Here is a 19,656-nt window from a genome sequence, read left to right on the forward strand (position 1 = left end):
CCAGACTGGGAGGAGCTCCCTCCCCTGCCCCCCCACCCCTGCTCCCCACTCACCCCAGACCCTTGCACGAGCCAGGAGCTCCCAAGAGGAGGAGTCGGGGAGAGGGTTTCACTTTCTCTGGGGGTGCTAGCTGGGAGGTTTGGGAGGCTGGTAGGGGACAAAGATGAGCCCCTAAGGGTTGTTTCGTTTTATGAGATTCATCAGCTAATTCTAAACTACCCAGAAGACAGAATGGAGGAAGAGAACGGGCCGGCTGTTTGGGAATCTGGAGGACTCCCTACAGCGGGAGCACAAGGCTGGTGTGGGGACCTGTCTGGCCTTTGGAAATCCTAGGCCAAGTATGAAGGATGTGGGGGGTTCACGCCTATAAGCTTGGGTTTTTTTGTTTTTCTCCTCCAGGGACAGGCTCTGGGGAAGGAAAGATGTTTAGAAATGGAGGACTTTGTCTGACGTTGGAGTTCATAGTGGTGCTGACTAGTTTTTGTCCACTTTCCTTTTAAAAATTAAAAATTAAAAGACTGTACAGAGTTGTATCGAAGTATATAGATATACGTATTTTTTCTCCACCAATTCTAGAAAGCTGTTCGACCCAGGGTCTACAGAGAGCCTCCCACGAGCCACTGAGCCACTGGCATTCTCCCCACACTCGGTGCTGCTGAGCCCGGTACCACGTTCGGGTTTGGGTACCCAGCAGGATCTAACTGTCCTTGAAAAGGCTTGGGACCCTATGACATCGCTGCTGCAGTCGGAAGCCAACCGCCTGGGTGGCGGGCCGAGGGGGAGGCTGGGAGGAAGGAGGAAAAAGCAAGTGGGCGAGAAGGTGCCTCCTGCAGCCTAGCCGAGGGGGCGGGCAGGCTCCCCTCCCCCGCAGTCCCAGTGCCCCCCGCAGTCCCAGTGCCCCACGCAGGCACCGGGTCAGCCCCTTCTGCTGGCCCTGGGGAGCGGCAGGCCCCCTCCCCATCCGGCCAAGACAGAGTCCTCTCCGATCCCTCGTCCTTCTGTCCCTTTCCTGCTGGGCAGGGAGGGCTGGGGTGAGGTTTCGCTGGCCCCCTCCTCCCTCTCATCCCCTCCCCTCCCGGAGCCCCCGCTCCGGGTGGAGTCCCCGCTGCGGCCAGCCCGCAGCCCTGCTCCTAGGCACCGGGGGCTGGGGGATCTCCCGGCCTGACGCGATTAGTCTGATTTCCTCTCCTTTGTCAGCCAGTGAGGAGGATGAACAGCTTCCTTTTCAGGGGGACCTTCGAGACTAGACTAGCAACGGTTGCCTCTTCAGCCAGGCTCCGCACACTAGAGCAATTTTCTGTCTTGATTCACTCCGCAAGTTTGCGATTGCCTCGTCTGGCTTTTTCTTTTTTTCTTTCTTTCTTTTTTTTTTTTTTTTTTTCTTTCTTGTCTCATTGTTGCCTCTAGTCTGTGACTTCAGCAAACAACCAATTTTCCTAATGGAGGCCCTGACTCTCCTGGTTTCTTTCCCTCTCCTCACTCACTGCCTGGTGTGGGCTGCTCAGACAGACACCTCTCTCTCTTAGGGGACGAGAACCACAGAGCTGTGAGGCCTCTTGACATTCGACAGCCATTTTCAAACACACCCTCAACCCCCTGGCCTCCAGCTGAAATTCTGAGACCTGGGCTGGCTTGGAAGGAGTAGGAGCTGGACCCGAGTCTGCGAATGGGGAAGGTGGGGGAGATGCCCACAGTCAGGGGAGGCTTGGGGGGGGCCCTTCGCTAGAAGCCTTTGTCTTTTGTTTGCAGAGGGAGACCCAGCACTGACAGCCCTGGCGTTAGAAAAGCACGAGGTACCCTAACCACTGCTTCAACCGTTCCTCCAAAATGCAACAGCCCTCTCTCCTGTCTCCACCTTAGGCAAATGCATTTGCACAGAGTTCAAAAAAAAAAAAAAGAAAAAAGAAAAAAAAAAGCAACCACTAAACCCCAGAGAACTCCCTGAAGAACTGCTGCCATTTCCACCCTCTCTACCTAGAAAGGTCTAGAAACCCTCCTCCCCACTCCCACACTCCCAAAAGTCCCAGCTCCCTGGCTGCCCAGGTGTGCAGCCTTGGGGTTTCTGACTGTGAGAAAGGAATAAAAAGGAGGAAGTAAAAGGCCATATTGCAATGTCTGCTCTCCTCTCCCCACCAACCAAGATAATCATAATAATATAGAAAAAGTAAAAAAAAAAAAAAAAAAAAAAAAAGTACAATAGACCCAAAGGTGTTCCTGGTTCCGGTTTGGGGTAACTGCAGCTCTTCCTCCCACCCGCCCCAAATGTTCAGGGGCTTGAGGAAAGAGTGAAAGTTCAGAAAAGACCTGCCTAAGGCCAAAGGTGTGCCCCCAGTGGGGAGAGAAACCAGAGGCTCTGGAAAAGTTGTTCTGTCCCCTCCCCCACTCAAACCACCACCCCAGCCTCAAATACCACGATCTTCCCCCCCAAAAAACTTTGCGCTACCAGAAAAGAGAAATTGAAAAAAAAAAAAAATCCCATCGCTAGCTCGAAATGCATCGGTTTGCTAAAGAGAGCAGTCCTATCAGTCCTCAAGCTCTGATCTAACCCCGGCTTTTCTGAGTCAAGGTGAACCCCACTTCTCCGGAACCCTCCACTCCAGGCCCAAGCCCAGCCCCCGGCGAGGCAGCAGGGCCACTTTCCTCTGCCTCTTCTCCCTGCCTCTTGCTTTCTCTTTGACTCCACCAGCGAGCCTACCTCCCTCTCCCTCTGCCGACTTTCATGTACTGAACATGCAGGTCTGAGTTTTTCTGTCAGCCTAACCGCATCCGGACTCTATTAAAGTTCCTGGCGCGGGATAAACAATGCAACTGTCGCGTGCGGCAGTCTGAAAATAATTGGATTAGCTCAAACATATCAACTAAATAGAGACAGTCCTGCCCAGGCAGTCGGAGTGAATGTCACCCTGGAAAAAAACCCTGAAAACTGATCTCATGGTCACTGGGCTCCCAGAGCGCGCCCTCGGAAGTTTTTCAAACCCGGGTTTTTGCAAGCCCGGTTTCAAGACTGCTCGTCCCACCCAGAAAAGACAAGTGATTTTCACCACTTCTTTGTCTATAGGATCTCTATAGATAGAGGGCAGAGGTGAGACGCTGGAATGAGCCAGGACAGACAGACCCACCCTGAAATGGACCCACCCAAGGAGACAGAACAATCTTTGAAAAATAATCTTTTAAACTATAGCTAAACCTCATCTGAGAGAGGAATCCCAAGGCCTCCCGACTACTTTGGTTAGAAGCAACACTGGCAATGGATTATTTTCTTTTGAAAGCCAAAATATTTTGTGTGGGTTTGGTGTTGCCTCCTTTTTTTTTTTTTTTTTTTTTACAGCATGTGTCTACAGCCAGAGATTCAAGACACCCCGCTCTTTTAGACAGGGGGTGCTTTTCTGAGAAAGGATGGGCAGAGGAAGCAGAGACCCACACCTAGGGAACGTCGTCCTGTTCTTCCTACCTCCTCTGGCTTCCGATCAGTCGAGGAAGAGGTCCTGAGACGCCTTCCTGCCCTGGGCCTGTGCTGCCACCACAGGTGACTGGCCCCCTGGACTTTTGATTTTCATTCCAGTTTTCCCTGGACACAGCCCTCCTCTCTTAGGGTGGCAGCCCTCTCTTCCATGCAAAGAATACGTGTGCTGCTTTTGCCAGGGTCCTGCTTTCCACACACACCCCCAAATATACACATGCTTTATTTACCCATGTCTGTGTAAAGGGCTGTCCCTCTGTTGCCTGCATGACCCCCACGGAGCTGAGCCCAGAAGAACAGGCAGACGGCCACAGAGGCCAGGGGGGTCAAAGGGGGGACCTGTTTGTTTAGGTTTGAGGAGGTTTCGTTTTAGCATTAAACACTAAAGATTTATTCCCTGGGCTTTCCATTGGGTCTTGGAAACTGACTAAAGGTTACTGGCAGAACCCAAAGGTCCCCAGGCAGGCAGGACAGGGTATTTGTTTTTGTTTGTCTTTTTCCTTCCCCAGCTCATGGAGGGGGGGGGGGCGGTAAATTAGATCCCACTTCCCCTCGGCTCTGAGGACTGGAATGAGATAGGACACACCTCATTCTTTCCCCCTGCTGGAAGAAAGGGAAGAAACCAAATCTCGGAAGGGTCTGGAACACCAGCCAGCTCCCCTGAGGGGCCAGCCTTGGGCTCCCTCCTCCCTGCCCTGGATTTAGGAGAAGGGAGAGGTGGGAAGAGGCGAAAAGGCTCCGGGGTTCGGGGGCGTGGGGGTGGCGGTGGAGAAGGCTCCTACCTGTGCTGGATCTCGCCTTGGGCCTCGACTTGCATCCGAAGCCGGTGGGGGAGCCCCCCAGCAGGCTGCTGGGCGGGAAGAGTCCGGAGCTGTATTCGGGGACGTAGGGCGGGTACGTGGTGATGGGGTGATGCGCCGTCGAGGCCGCCCCTCCCAGGGTGGTCATGCTGCCCCGCGAGTGCGTGGACTCGAGCTTCATGCTGTCGGGCAGCGGCACCTGGTACTTGATGCACTCTTTCTCGTCCTGCCGGGCCGAGCCGGCCGAGCCCGGGGTGGACAGGGACGGGTCCGGGGAGACGTCCTTCGGCGGGGTGGGCGGGAAGGTGAAGAGGTGCGGGCTGGAGTGGCCCGCCGACAGCGAGGACGACGAGGCCGGCGGGTAGACGGACAGCGGCCCCGGAGAGCCGTGGTGGATGGACGTCTTGGAGAAGGGGCTGAGGTTCCAGGGCGAAGCGGTGTGGTGGCTGCCCAGAGCCTTGCCGCCATCCAGCCAGGGCAGGGATCCATGCAGCAGGGGCGGGCGGCACACCTGGCTCCCTGCGCGGGAAGGGGGTTGGGGTGGGGGGGGAGACAGGACAGAGAAATGCCCGTGAGAGCCAATTCGGAGACCCTCAGACACACTTGGGGGTCCTCCCCCTGCCTGGCCAGACCCAAACACACCTTGGACCCCAGAGCAGGCTCACTCCTTCCCCCAGGCTGGCCAGAACACCTTGGCCAGCACGCTCTTTACACCCGTGTCTCCTACACGAAGGTCCCATCAAATCCAGCAGAATTGGGGGCCTGTGTCTGACATCCAAGAGATGCTTGGAGGGAGTGGAGAAAGCCTCTGGGCATATCTGGTCTCTCTAGATACCCTTTCTAAGTGGCATCCCTGAGATCCCTCTCTGGAACTTGATTTATTGGTTTCCTTCAATGGCCCAGAGTCCCCCTCCCCAGACCTGATCCCAGCCAGGCCGGGAAGAGTGGGCTGTGAATAATGAGGCCTGATGGGAAAAGACGGGGACCTGGAGAGAGGCCCCACTCCCAAGGCCCAGGGCAGGAAGGAGGGTGCTCGCAGGGAAGGGAGGGGAGGTAGCATTTGGGGGTTACTTTCCAGTAACCCTACTTCAGCGCCTGCTCCTAACGCGCAAGGCCCGAACTGGGATTTGCGAGGACCTTTTAATCACCCAGACTGTTGGAGGAAGTTTCCAGGGCTGGACCCTGCCTTTTTCACCCTCCCAAATCCTACAGAAGGAAAACAAAGTAAACCCCAAATCTGCCCTCAAAGTTGGGATGCCACCAGTGCCACTGGAGAATTTTCACCTGATCCCCTACGACACAAAATCCCTGTTGACATGTATCTTTCACTTCCCAGAGCATTCAAAAGACACAGTTTTCGGATGGCCATGACTCAGGCACGTCCACTCACCCTGAGAGGGGCCCATGCAGACTTTAAGTGCAAATCCACACACCTATTGATCTTTTAATCCACTACCTACCTCAGCATCTGACATTCTCTTTAACCATGAAGAACAATACTGAAACTAAAATCTTGAGAGAGGAAGGGGTGGGGAGGGGGAAGGAGAGGCTCTGAACGCCAAGGGTCAAGATTCAATGTTATGCAGGAAGTAGTATAGTAAATAATATTAAGTCTGCATCTACCGCATTTCCACTTAACTGCTGATCTGCAGAGAAGAAGGGCAAGGAGCGCCCCATCCGCAGAAACAATTGTTTAAAACCTGGTGACAGCAGGGCGGTGGACGCCTGCCACGAGGGGCTCTGTCACCAGCGTCGCCAGTGCAGGCTCTAAGTAGGGGGACCAAGGAAGACCTCAGTCGCCCAGACTAGGAGAGACTCCCATTTTCTCTGCCTGAGATTGTGCCTCTATATCTTCTTTAGGAACTCACTTACGCTGGAAATCTTAGAGCTTTTTCCCCCCTTCCTGCACAAGGCTGAGTTCTTAACCTTTTAGAAAGCGGCGAAACTATTCAAAGGTGAAAGAGAAAGGAAAAAAAGAAAAGACAAGACAACTTTTCTTTCTTATGTGGGAATCACTCCCACATAAGAAAGAAACCCCGTTGGATCCTAAATCTTCTTTGGGAGCCTAAGGGGACTGTGGTAGGCCGGAGGAGAGAGTAAGGCAAGGTTTTGGGGGAGCAGGGAATGCGGCAACCTAAAAGCCAAGACGCAGGAAAATTCTGTGCAGCCGGGAATCTCCCGTTTAAGACAGTAGCCTCCCCACCGAAACCCCTTCAAGTACCAGAATTCCACTCCTCAGAGCCAAGGGGTGCCAGACCTGCCCAGGAACCAAATACACTAGCTTCGGGGAGAGGTCAAAACAAAAAAAAAGAAAAGAAAAGAAAAAAACAGGGATGTGGATTACATTTCTCTCCGGCCTTTCTGAACGTGTGCCCAGAAAAGAAACTGAGGCACGCTGGCAGAAGCCCCCCACCCCACCCCGAGAAAGAACTGCAGGATAACTGGGGGAGCGAAGCCCTTTCCGAAGGACCCAAGCCCGAGCCGGGCTCGGCCCGCGCCGCCTGCGGGCCCACCGAGCCGCAGCCGCAGGAGCAGAGGCTCGGCTCCCGGAGCCCCGGAGCCGGAGGCGCCCCCGCCCCCCGAACCTGCGGCCGCGCGGGGAGAGAGGGCTGCAGTCGGGCGCCTGCCAGGTGAGCGCCAGGCCCCGGGCACAGCCGCCGCGGAGAGACGCCTGCTGCGACTTTTTGAAAAACACACTCTCGCGGCGACCGAGGCTGCTTCCTCGCCCATTTCCGGGCCCCAATTTTTTTTTTTTTTTTTGAATTGTAGCAGGAACGGCACTTGGGGGCTTTCGCTGGGTCTCCCCACCCCCTCGTCCCTCCCCGCCTCCCCGACCCGGCGGGGAGCGGCGGCAGCTGGGCGGGGGGTCCCGGCGCCCCGGGCTGACTCACCGTGGTGGGTCGGAGGGTACCTCTGCACTGTGGCCCTCACTGAGTTTCCGTAGTAGGTAGGGACGTGGTTGCCTTGACCGTCGATGTTAAAAAGTACATCCACCTCCTCGGGCAGGGGGTACTGCGCCGGGTCCATGTAGGAGTGGCCGAGGCCCGGGTGGTGCGTGTCCGGGTGCTGCCCGTTGAGGACCGCGGGGTGGTGGTGGCTCACCCAGCGCGGCTGGTCCGCCGTCACCTCCATGGCCCCGGCTGCGCTCGCGCCCTCTCGCCAGGCCCGGAACCCGCGCGCGGAGAGGGAGGGCGGTCGGGCTGGAGGGTCGGGGGGCGGGGGGGGCTCCGAGGCTCTGCAGGTGCTCCTGCCGTCCGAGGGGCGGGGGTCGGTTAACGATTTGTTTTCAGTGGGGAAATGGGAACGCTGGCAAGGAAAAGTAAGCAAAGGAGATTAAAAAAAAAAAAAATCTGTAAGCAGTAGGTAAGAGAAGAAGGAGAAGAAAAAAGAAATTCCAAAAAAATAGGTACGAAAGGATAAAGGGGGACCAAGTCCTAAGACGGGGGAGGGCGAGCGAAGGTGGCTGGAATTCTGCGGGGGAGGCTCTTCTGCACCGGGGCTCCCTCAGCGGCTCCGAGGCTGAGGCTCTCCTCGGGTCACCTGCGAAGGAGAGAGGGGGAAACCTGGATGAGCTCCTGAGGACTTGAGCACCTGAGTTTATGAAGTGGCACCACCTCCCCGCGAGCCGCCCGGCCCCGCGCCCGCGCACCCAGGACACGCGCACACACGCGCACACGCGCACGCCTCCTCCCGAGCGAGGCCAACCGGGACGCGGCCGCCCAGGGAACGACTCCCAAGTCCATCCCCGGCAGCCGGGCGGTCCCTCCCGAGGGCCCTGCACCGGCTGAGCGGTTGCAGCTCGGCCGACAGCTCCCTCTCCCCGCCCCCCCGCCGGGGACAGCGATCCCGGGACCTGCCTTCCAGGCCTCCAGCAGCTCTCCAAAGAGGAGGGCTAAGTTGAAAGTATTTTAAAGCCCTCCCAAATGGAGCAAGGGAAAAAAAAAAAAAAAAAATCAAACTTTAAAAAAAAAAAAAAAAAGTTGCCAGTACCAACCTGGGTAGCGAGGAGCAGAGAGGAGGAGGAGGAGGCGTGCGACCTGGGAGAGCAGAAACTGCTCGGTCAGATTGCGTGGCTCGCTCTGTCGCGCGCGCTCTCCGTCTCTCTCTCTTTTCCTCTCTCTCCCTCTCTCAGTATTTTTTTTTTTTTTTACAGGGAATGCATTCTTTCTGAAAGTATCAAGACGGCGCCAGGCAGCTCAGTGTTCGCAGACAGCTGTGGCGCGACGCAACTTAAGGAGGTTCTAGTGTCATCCGCGCCGAGGGGGAGGAGCCTGGCGCTGGCGAGGAGGGGACAGGATCACCAGCACAAGGAAACTGCAACCCAAACCCGCTCCAGGACCTCACCCCCCTGCACCCCTCCGCCCCTGCTCCCGCCCCTCCGCTGACCGGAAGGGGGGCGCCGCGGAGGGCCGCCCGGGCGGAGGGGCGGCGGGGCGGGTGGGCGAGGCCCGCGGGGTTCGGGGCGGAGGGGGCGGGCAGGAGGGAATTCGCGCTCTGGCCCTTTAAATGTGGCTCCTGTTCCTGCCAATTCATTCCGGCCCGGGCGCTGATTCCGCGCCGGGGAGACCGGCCTGCCCCATTCATAAAGTCCATTTCTACAGGCGGCCTTTCTTTTTCAGACTTTCCACGACCACCAGCACAAGGAAACTGTTTTTAGACTCAGTCCAGGGTCTCGGGGAGGTTATTGATTTGGAGCTATGTGCCTATAAAACTGATCAGAAAAAAAAAATTTTTTTTTAAAGGCCAAAGTCCTTTTGCGATTTGTCTCTGGAGAGAATTGCCTAAGGGACTGAGGGCTGGGGCAGGAGGGAAGCGTCCGCCGGACTTGGGCGGTCGCTGTCAACGTTTCCCCCAGCCTTTGTGCTCACGAGCCCCTCGGAGGGACGTTCCCGCCGCCGCAGCTGTCCCTTCCGGACCCGGTGTCTGTCATCGGTGCGTGCTTGTCACTCGAGGGGCAGCAGGGATGGAAGGAAACGAAGGGGGGAGAGAGACGCTCACCAGCCCCCGAGCAGGGCGGGAGCGTTTGCAAAGAACGCACTCGGGGCTCCTTTCCAGTTACCCAACTTTTCCCTCCACCCCGCCCAGGGACCTACTCGCTCTGGCTCCCGGCGTTTCTCCCCGGCCGGGGAACCAGCGCCCTCCACCTACCCCCATCCCCGCCGGCGGGCAGGACGGCGGCGACCTTCCCGGGACTCGCTCGGCCCGGCTCGGCCCGGCAGCCCCGGGCGGAGGGGGCGCGGCTCCAGAAGCCCCGGCGAGAGGGCGGGGCCCGCGGGGCGGGGACGGGAAGGGGCCAATCAGCGGGCGAGGCTGTGGCCGGGCCGCGATTGGCCGGCCCCGCGGGCTCCAACCTCCCCGGCCTCGCTCGGTCCTTTGAGCCACTGCATCCCCTAGCGGCGCCCGGGCTCCTGCAGCCGCCCGTCCCGAAAACGCGGCGGGGGCGAGCAGGGGTCAGGCGGGAAGGGAAAACTCAGGTTCCACCCTCCGCTCACCCCGGGGCAGTGTGTGCAAGGAGCGTGCGGGTTCCCTCTCAGGCCATCCCACGGACGGTACTAAGAGCTGGATTTAGGGTTTCATTGGAATTGAAGCCATCATTCCCTCTTCGCTCCTCTCCCCCATTAAATTCCCTACAGATTCAAAAAGTCGAAATACAAGAGACCGTCCCTAAAAGTAAGTTCTGGAGGATTCCTTTCATGCGCTCAAGGAAAATCATCAATATTCAGCCTAACTTGGTGTATGTGTTAGGGTTGGGGGGGGGCGAGAGATGTCTTGTTTTAATACACAATCCTTGTAGGAAGATTAGTAAAATTTATTTCAGAGTAGTGGCAACGTGGGTCCTCCCGATCTTGGATTTGGAGCTTCTCCTGAGTCTCCGTCTTCTTAAATCTGATGTTTGTTAGAAATCAGGGTTGAGTTTCTAGATACGGGACAGGAAGAAAATTCCTAAAATTAAACCCATGCACGCACTGCTCTCCCCCCACGTTTCTCCTGAGTCCATTTAGTTCCCGTTTATTAGGGCGGCCCAGTAAAGAAGCATCGATTTTTCTTTTCACTCTGACCACTTCTCTCTAGAGCCAGCCAAGCTGCCAGCCTCTCCTGCTGCTCACGGGGCTCTCCAAACCTTTTAATTATTTAGTTTCTGTCTACCATCCACCGGAAACCGCTTCATAAACAAGGACGGACCAGCGCGCACACATTTTTGCTAAAAGTCCCCGAGATTAAGATGAAGGATGGAAGTGGGGGTTGAAGAAAAAAAAGAAAAGCGCTTCATGGCGCGTCCGCCCGGGACAAGGCGACGCTAGACCCGGACCCCGGTTCAGAGTCACGCGGGGAATCCCAAACGTGGCTTTCGGGCCCGAGACCTGGAAGCCAGGGAAAAGGAAAAAGGGAGCCGTCCCCGGGAGAAAAAAAGCTGCTGACGCCAGGACCTGAAAATGTTAACTTGCGAGCTTAGGACAATTTTAAAAGACAAAGGGAAAATATTTGTGGGGACGAGGCCTTCCCGTGCGGCGCGGCCCGTCTCCGATAAGGCACAGAACGTGGGGGGCGGGCGCTATTCGTTTTAATTAAAAGCACCGAGTCGGGCGGCACAGCGATGGAGAGTCCTCCCCCCACCCCACCCCCTCCTCCTCCCCACACCTTGGAAAAATAAAAGATCTCGAAGGCCCTGGGTCTGGATGGTTTGAAGCTGGCAGAGAGGCGTGGGGGGCTGCGGCTGGATGCCCGGTGTCTCGGAGCCAGCCTGTAGGGGGTATTTAACATTTAATTCCCAGCCGGTCCGCCCCTGTTCCCGGACTGACAGTGGGTAATTGGGAAAGAGGACGTTGCTCTTTTGATGGCCCGCGCCGGCCAGTCTCGCCGACGCCACACTGGGTTTGACGTCACGGGCCCAGCCCCAGAGCCGGGAGCGCAGAGAAGGGGGGTGGGTAGGGAAAAGGAGGGGAGGGGGATACAGGGGAGGGAGGGCCGAGGTCCGTCCCGGGATCCGTGGGGAAGCAGGGAGGGAGGGAGCCAGGCCGGAGAGAGGCTGAAGCGTGTGGCCTGAGGCGGAGAGCCGGGCTGCGGGGGTCTGAGCCAGGCCAGGCGCCGGCCTGACCCGCCTCGCCGGCAAATGCAGGCCGGGCTTCCTCCTCCCCGGGCGGGCGGGGGGAGGGGAGGGGGCTCGATGCTGGGAGAAGGGGGGGAAAGGTGGTCCAGACTCCCCCTCCGCCGTAGCCCGCAAAGCTGGGATCCTGGCCTCCTGCAGAGACGCCTCAGCGCCCTCCTGCAGCCCTGACGGCCCCCTCCCCAGGAAGCCCGGCCCGGGCCCGGTCTAGCGAGTGCCCCCGGCCTCCCCAGGAGCAGCCGGCGCAGCGCCGGTGGAGGAAGCGAGGAGACCCAGGAGGATCTCGCCGCCGCCGCCGCCGCTGCGGGGCCCTGGGCTCCTGCAGGGCGCGAGGCCTCCCTCACCAGGGTAAGGGGCTGTCGAACGGCCTGGATGCCCGGGACCCTGGGGGCAAGCGTCCCGGAGCCGAGCGAGCCATAGCGCAGACCCCGGCCAGGGCTCAGGATCCCGGGCCCAGGGCCGTGCGGGGGCGGCGGGAGCCAGTGCGGCCTATCCGAAACGCCAGGCCTCGAGGCGGCTGCTGCAGGCGTCAAGTTGAGTGGGGTGTGTGTGCCCTCTTGGGGAAAGGGTAAGAAATGGAACCTAACTTTCTCTCCCCGGTCGGGGTAAGCTGGGACCCACACACACCCCCCTAGACACATGCCCAAGTGCAGGTCCCTCCCAGCCGCCCTCCCGAGGCTGCCCAGGCCCCGTTCCCGATGGAAGGGGGACACCCAGTCCCGCCAAGGAACCGGAGCCCGCGGCGCAGAGGGGAGGAGCGTGCCCCCAGGCTCACCCCTGGGGTCGCAGGACCCAGAGAGCGGAGATCCACGCGGCCAGCGTGCCCCACCCGAGCCTGGCGACCGGCGCATCCAGGCGAGCTCCGCGGGGCCGAGGTGCCGGGAGAAGCGGCCTCGGGCGGCCTCGGGCGCCCGCGCGCTGCCCGCGGAGGACAACCGGAGAGCCGAGCCTCGGGGTCGAAGTCATAAAGTTACTAATCCGGCGCGCAGGGGGAGTGAGCGTGCTTCGGGCCGCCTGGGGCGGTCATTTGAGCGTGTTTACTTAAGGACTTTGCAAGCGGAGCGCGCGCGAAATAGTCGGATTTCCAGCGAGGCAGCAAATATTTGCAGGCAGGAGAAAGAAGCGGAGCCGGGCCGCGACGCCGCGTCCCTCCCCCCGGAGCCTCGGCGCCGGCCTGGGCGGACCCGGCCGAGCAGTTAAAGACAGAAATGAAGCCGGGAACCTGCGGGGCTGGGGGCAGGGAGGGCGCAGAGCTACAGCGAAGGCCAGAAATTGGAGCGCGGCCCCGAGGCCCTGGCGAGCCGGGGCTTGGGGGGAGGAGAAGTCCTTTCCCACTCCAGCTCGATCAATCTTCCTTGGCTGCGATCGGTCAATAAAAATGGTGTGAACCGACCGCGGTTGCTGTACGTCTGGGGAGGAAGTGGGGGCCAGAGGTGCCGAGGCCGGCGCCGGCGCCCCACACCGGCCCGGTTCGCGGTGGGGCGGTCTGCAAGCTCCAGGCTGGCGGCCAGTTCGTCGCCCAGAGCCGAGCGCTGCCCGGCGGGGCCTTTAATTGGGTGTCTCCATTTTAATAGTGGCCATTGTTGGAGCAATTAGCGAGAGACAATAACCGCCAAGAGGCGTTTAATTCGATTCCTTGCGCTGGCTGCGTGCGGCACAGGGGCGCTCTGGAACGAGAGGACGGCGGGGAGGATCTGGTTAAGGCCGGCTCCCCTCTCTGCTGGTTTTTGGTCTTAAATGTGGAAGTTCTAATGGTGCAAGCGGAAAGCGGGACGAGAGCACCCAGGTCCTGACCTGGAAACCAGTCCTGGGCCTCGCTAGCCCGGCTGGGCGCCCCGGGGCCGCCGCGCCTGCTGGCAGCACGCGTCCTGGCTGCGACCACTGCGCGGGTCCCCGATGCCTGTTAGAGGGAGAAAAGCAGAGAGGACAGGGTCGTGGAAAGCGGGCCTCCTTCCTCGTCGGCCCTTGGGCCCCCACCTCCATCACCCAATTTCCTTCCCAATCGGGAAGAGAGAAGAACCCCCTTCTGGCGCGTACACACCTCCCCCTCCTCTGCCTTGGCCCTCGGATTAGGTTACCTTGGGCAGGCGAGGATTTTTACTGGTTACGAGAATAGCACAGGTAAAGCTGTATAAACAGCTCGCAGGCTGCCGGGGCGGGAGGGTGACGCCGGGGACACGGCCCAAGGCGCCACCGCCGGGCGTGCGCGGCACGGGTGAAATGGCGGGGGAGCCCGCTTGGACGCGGCGCCCCGGGACAGCGCAGGTTAAACACAGGTTATGCTGGATCTCTGCAGTTCCCATCCAACCCCCGTTCTCTTTCCCGCATGAATTGAAACGCAGAGAGTGGGGAGAGAAAGAAACAGGCAGTGGGCATGCCGGCTGTTCTTTTTTCAGATGAAACACCGCGAGCAGGGGACTTGGGGAATGAAGAGAAAAGGGGGACCCCAAAACTCACGGTCAGAGGGCACATGCTGGAGGTGGAAACGTCAAAGGGGAAACCCACGGGTACTCAGGCGAAAAGAGTTGTGCACACGCAGCTCTCCTCCCGGTTCCCACGCCCACCCGCCTCGGCATAGGGTCTACCTGCCTTGGGAAATGAACCATCGCTTTGGGGGTGGGAGGTGGTTTGATTTACCTACTTTTTTTTTTTTTTTTTTTTTTTTTTTTTTGCTTATTCATCTATCAGTGTTTAAAACTCGGAAGGAAACCCGCCCAGGCCAGGAGGAGCAGCGAGAGACGAGGAGAGTCAGAGAGGAGATGCCTTCTGAGATTACCCCCTCCTGCTCCGCTCCCCACCGCCAGGTTGGGCTCTCCAGCTTGCGGGGGGGAGGCTGGTCCTCCCTCTGCCGCTACCTTCTTCTCCTTGGGTGAGAAAAACCCTGGTTGTATAGAGATAAAAATTAGGTAGGGGTGTAGCGGAAAGGGCGAGGAAGGAGGGAGAGGACAGGGGATTTCTGTTTTAGAGCCTAAGGGTGCACAGGTCCCGGTTGGCACTGGGGGGAGCCCCGGTGTTGGGTAGGAGAGAAAGAGTGCCCTGAAGGATGATTTGGAAAGAATGAGAGTCACCCCAGAAGAAGGGCGCACCTCCCAGCTGTCCCTTCCTCCGGGCCTTGGAGGTCTGGGGAACAACGGGAACCCCAAGAGAGGAAGAAAGGATGGAGGGGCTCCAGCGGGTGCCCTGGCCCTCCCAGGCCAGAGGCCGTTTATATAGCTCCCAGCAGGATCACGGGCCCTGAGGTTGAGCTTCGCTGAGTCTAGACTCAGGCTTTCCTCCTGGGCGAGTCCTTTCGGACTCCAGGCCCCAGCATTTTTCAGGCGGGAAGGGGGTGCCCTTGAGCCACCTGCTCCAGCTGGCTTAGCCTCCCGGCGTTCAGGCGCCGCACTGCCCCTGGCCCGCCCCAGCTCCCAGCCTCAAGCCCTGGCGCACCCGACTCTCCGGCCACTCCAACTTGACATTACAGGAGGCGGGCTTTCTGCGGGAGCTCTGGTGTTTCTACCTCTCTGGATTAGCCGGGGAAACTGGGGTGTGTTTGGTCCTGGACAGTCGGCGGTGGGCCTCAAGGGAAAGGGGGGTGTTCATAACACTCAGGGAGAGGGAAAACGGGCGCAGATGATTTCATTCAGATGAGGCGACCGCAGAGGCGAGCTTCTAAAAGCGCGAATTGTAATGTCTTCCTTTGGACGCTCGGGAGACCCCGTAATAAAATCTGCAAGCGCGCGGGGCTCCGAGGTGAAGAAGCCGGCCTCCCGCGTGCGCCCTCCCGGACCGTGTCCACCCGGCCGCCTCTCCCCGCCAGGCGCCTGGCTCGCGCTCCGCTCTCCGCTGTCTGCCACCTCGTGGACCTCCAGCAATTTGTTACATAAAACGAAACAGCAACCACACACATCGCCCGCAGACCCGCAGCGACGGACACCCAGGGAGACCACCCCACACCCCGCTCCAGTGCCTCGCGCCCCGGGTTTCTTTCTCATCCTCCTCCGGTCCAGTCTGCCCAGCGACCAGAAGCAAAGGGGGGGGGGGGTTCGCACTCCAGCTCCGGGTTTCCCTGACCGGATCGCCACGGTTGTTAAACCCGTTCCAGTTACCCACAACCATGAAGAAGCGGGTGATCCGAGATATTCGGTCCACACGCAAAGACATACCACAAACGAATGCACATTTCTGTGTGCAAAGGCTCAGAGGCGGAGGAGGCAACATCCCAGTCCAGCCCAGAAATGATCAGGATAATTGTGGCTAGAGAACACCGGGCTTCGGGATTCTGCCCCCGCACACTTTATCAGGATTCCTAATTCCCTGCCACCGCTGAAGGTTCCTGGACACGAATCGCCTTAAATTCCAAAAGAGGGGTTCTCAGCCACCCGCCTCCCACATACCTGCCCCTTCCCGAGGCGAGCTCGCTCTCTGTGGCCCTGAGCTGCTGGGCGGCCCGACACAGAGGCTCCGCCAATGAGTGCCCAGGGGCGCCCACTCCCAACCACTCACTGCACCCCCGACTTACCCCCACCTCATACATCAGCTGCAGAAAGGCAGGGTGGAAATGGCAATAAAGGAAAATGCGGCTTCCCCTGTCTCTGAGCTTTTTGGCAGGACTGGCTAACCCCAAGCCTGAGCGATTCCCCCCAACCCCCTGTCGGGGCTGGCAGAGCCCAGCTTGTGTGGAAGGGAGGGTGGGCCTGCGGGGACTGTGTACCAAGCGCCACTCCCCCGTATCCTCTGAACCCAGCCGGGTTCTCAAGCCAGGAGCCGTAGGCCTGGCCTGCTGCTGGAACCTCCAAGCTGGACCTCCTCCTTGACCCCCACAAGGAAATCAGTAATGGGAACCCCGGGGACCAGACACCCACCTGGGGCTCGGTCTGACCTGGATGCCATACCCCTCCCCTCTGAAACGGGCAGCAAACTCTCCTTTTCCCCGGAATCACACAAACGTTTAAAAGGGTTCCTGGCCAGCCTCCTGCCCACTATCAGCCACTTGGGCCCTGGCCACCTGGATGGACTCCACCAGCCTGACTGGGACCCCCTGCCCCCGAAGCCAGCCACAGGACCAGCAGCCTCCCTCCCCCTCTCTCCTCAACACACACACCTTTTCTGCCACTACCACTAAGGGGTGGAGGACTGCCAATGCTGCTTTATTATTTGCCGCTTTTAAGTTCCACTACCCCCAGTGTCCTAGTGAGTGTGGGCCACAAGGGGAGGAGAAAATAGCCTAGAAACATGGAACCAAACCGAGGAAAGATCCGGGGGCGGGGGGCGGTAGACTCCTTTCCATCCCCAGCCCTAGACAGAACGGCCCAGGCAGTTGCCCTCATGCTGAGGTCTCCCTAGAGGAAGAAAAGACATATCAAAGCAACTCTCCGGTTCAGATTCATCAACTTCCTTAGCGTTTTAACAATTTCTGTGTTTGTTGGGAACTGCGCCTGACTGACTGGTTGGAGCCCTGTTGGTCCAATGTTCCAGGAGAAAGTCGAATTCTTGCCCCTTCTGTCCATGCCGCTCCCCACAACCCTCAGCGCCCTCTCTTACAGGTTGTGGTTTTCTCACTCGGTTCAGGGTGCTCCTGGAAGCAAAGGTGCCTCCCGCCACCCGCTCTCCAGGGATACCAGACGCCCACAAATCTGGACTCCAACTTTTATCTCACTGCGCACAGCTGTTTCTTTAATTATATGCAGAGACAATGAGCCTAAGCACACACTTGTAAGCAGAGGGAAATAAACACGCAATTGACACCCAGACCAGCAGCCACCTTTGGGAGAAGGCTGAGCTGCTTCTCCCTCGGTTCTTTTTGCCAATCCTCCGCCCTCCCTGAAGTGGGAAACGGGTGTCCAGCCCTTCCCAAGCATTCCTACCGCCTCTCATACTTCTGTTTAGTTTTCGTCCACATGCTTAGCTCTACTAGCTCTTTTCCTCCAAACAAGGGCATACACACATGCACACACCATGCTCGCCCAAGGTCATTGCAGAAAGCCAAAGATTACCAGTAACCAGAAAAAAAAAAAAGCCATCAAGACTGGGGTCTAGTTCACTTTCTTCCAGGGGCAGCTGTCCCTTTGCAGTCTAGACCTCCTCTTAATTCTCTCCCCGTGGAGCAGGGAAAGCGAGCGCAGAGTTCAAGAAAAGATAACGATATTCACTGACCTGGGTGTTTTTGCTCTCGTGGGCCAGCTGTGTTTTATTTATTTATTTATTTTCTGACTTGCCGGAGATCCCGAAGGCACAAATGACAGGCAGACTTGGCCCCTCTTGCCGTCGCTGCGGTCCTAACCGCCCCAACTGCTTACAGCATCTCACGCGGGCTTGCAGCGAGCGGTAAAACCTGGGTAATGTGCATCCTTCCTAGGAACCCCCTCCCTCCGCCTTCTGCTCACTGTAGAGAGCGGAGCTCTTCCGGGTTGCGAAGGGGGAAAGGGAGGGAGGAGAGAAGACGAAGCGAGGAATGGATTTCACCCCCTCTTGCAGACACGCAATCTGCACATCAGGGGTGTGTGAACCGGGCAGAGTTGGGGGGGTGGGGTGGGGAAGATGGCCTGAAATGAGACCAGCCCCTGGCGCCTACACAGCCCACTGTCTCTGGCAGGGGTGGAAGCAACACTGCGAATGTCACCAGTGGTGTCAACCGGGTCGTTACCGACCGTAGATATAAGAGCTTTGGCAGAGTCTCTTCCTCCCGTTTTTTGGAGCGAGTGGTGACCCAGTGGGAGCGTCTAGAGGTACAACCCCAAGCCACCATCAGCAGGGCCTCTGCCCCTCAGGGCTCTCCCTCTCTCTTGTGCTTCTTCCTCCTGTTTTATGCTGATGCCTCAAAAATGCCTGTCCCCTGCCTCCATCTGTCTTGGGTCCAGCAGTCCAGGACAAGTTAGGGAAAGCACAGTGGTTGGTGACTAGGTTCTGGGCTTGCCGGTACTCCTTAGCCCTGCTCATCATAGGCATAAAAACATCTGGAGGTAGGGATATCCATGCACACACTAAGTAGAGGTTTGGGAGGGAGACTCTCTAAGGGTCCCAACTCTTTTGGAGAAGAAAAGAGAGAAATTTACCATCTAGGGAGGTGAGATAAGGGAGTGAGAATCAGAGGCAGCTCTGGGGATAAGATGTCGGAAGGAAAATTATCCTATTAGTCTGCCCACCAGACCCAGCAAACTCCAGCCGGCTCCTGGACCATCTCTACTTCTGCTGGTGGGAGATCAAAATAATCCACGGAGGAGGAAATCTGTCATGAATAAATTTCTGCAAGAGTAAAATGAAACCCCGTCAGCACTGGGGGAGAAAGGTCAGGGTCCGTTCGTTTTGACAGGTAGCGTTTTCCCTTCACAATATTTATACAACACGAATATGGAGACTGACTTTAAAAATAAATACATCTTTGGTTAGAAATAAAACAAAATTTTTCCATCGCTGGGCCAGGAAGTTAAGAACTTTCTTGCTCCGGCCCCAGGTCGGCAGTGAGGAGCAGCCCGGGGTGATCACCGCCGGGGGATTAGGGGTGGTCGTTCCGTCGGGTGGGGGTGGGGGGATGGGCAGAATGAGGGGTGCAGAGCTGGGCCGCGGCCGGAGGAGGGACGTGCGGAGGGTCAAGGGGTGCGGCAGGCGAGGGATGCTGGAGCGCGGGTGGGGAAACGCGGTCAGAGCGACGCCCAGTCATGGATGGGGGGGGCGCGGTTCGGGGCTCCCCGAGGGCCCGCGGCCTGGCCTCCGCCGCTCCGAGCCCCTGCACCGCCGCCCGCGCCCAGCGCTCGGCACCGTCGGGGTCCGGGTCTCAGCCCGGGGAGGGGGCGGAGGGGCTTCCCACTTGCCAGCCGGGCCCGAGGCGAGAAGGGGTCTCCCTGCCACCGGGGGAGCCCCGAAGCCCACCTGGCGTCAGCAGGTCAGCCCCTCCCCGCCCCTGCCCGCTCCCTCCCGCCGGCCGCCCCCCAGCGGCCGAGCCGAGTTCCCGGGCGCCGGGACGCAGCAGAGGAGGTCGCTCGCCCGACAGCTTTCACGCAACCTGTTGCCCCGGCCCCGTGGCGCGGGGGTCGGCGGCGGGGACTGTGCCGGGAGGGCCGCCGCCCGCGGCGAGGGGAGGCTGGGAACCCCGGAGCCCCGCAGGCTCCCGCGCCAACTCGCCGCTCCTCGAGCGCGGCCTCGTGGGGGAAGAGGACCGCGGGTTCCGGGGCGCGGCGACCGTGGTGTCCCTGGCCTGGAGGTTAGCGGCACCCCGACAGGTCTCCCGGCGAGCTCCCCGCCTCTCCTCCCCATCCGCTCCGCGGCCCACGGGGGAGCCTCTGCCCCTCGGCGCCCGCATCCCGCCCGGCACT

The 19,656-nt window shown here is 59.0% G+C and overlaps 1 protein-coding gene across 6 annotated transcripts in view; it reads right to left on the bottom strand.

Moving 5' to 3' along the window:
* GATA3 (GATA binding protein 3) overlaps window positions 1–17,652 on the bottom strand; it is a 29,576-nt gene extending 11,924 nt beyond the window's left edge. Inside the window, exons 1-3 of one of the 6 annotated variants that reach the window (XM_032349783.1) lie at window positions 17,501–17,652; window positions 7,152–7,800; window positions 4,243–4,779 (exon numbers count right to left, since the gene is read on the bottom strand). In XM_032349783.1, the coding sequence (XP_032205674.1) occupies window positions 4,243–4,779; window positions 7,152–7,392 (778 nt within the window). In that variant the 5' untranslated portion in view covers window positions 7,393–7,800; window positions 17,501–17,652. Of the gene's footprint in view, window positions 1–4,242; window positions 4,780–5,650; window positions 7,130–7,151; window positions 7,801–7,909; window positions 8,081–8,254; window positions 8,496–9,408; window positions 9,492–17,500 lie in introns of those variants that run through there. The other 5 variants (XM_032349781.1, XM_032349784.1, XM_032349780.1 and 2 more) reach the window with 5 other exon arrangements.
* Between the last annotated feature and the right edge of the window lie 2,004 nt (window positions 17,653–19,656).

Source organism: Mustela erminea, chromosome 6 (genome assembly GCF_009829155.1).
Source record: "Mustela erminea isolate mMusErm1 chromosome 6, mMusErm1.Pri, whole genome shotgun sequence".
In the NCBI taxonomy this organism is placed as follows: Eukaryota; Metazoa; Chordata; class Mammalia; order Carnivora; family Mustelidae; genus Mustela; species Mustela erminea.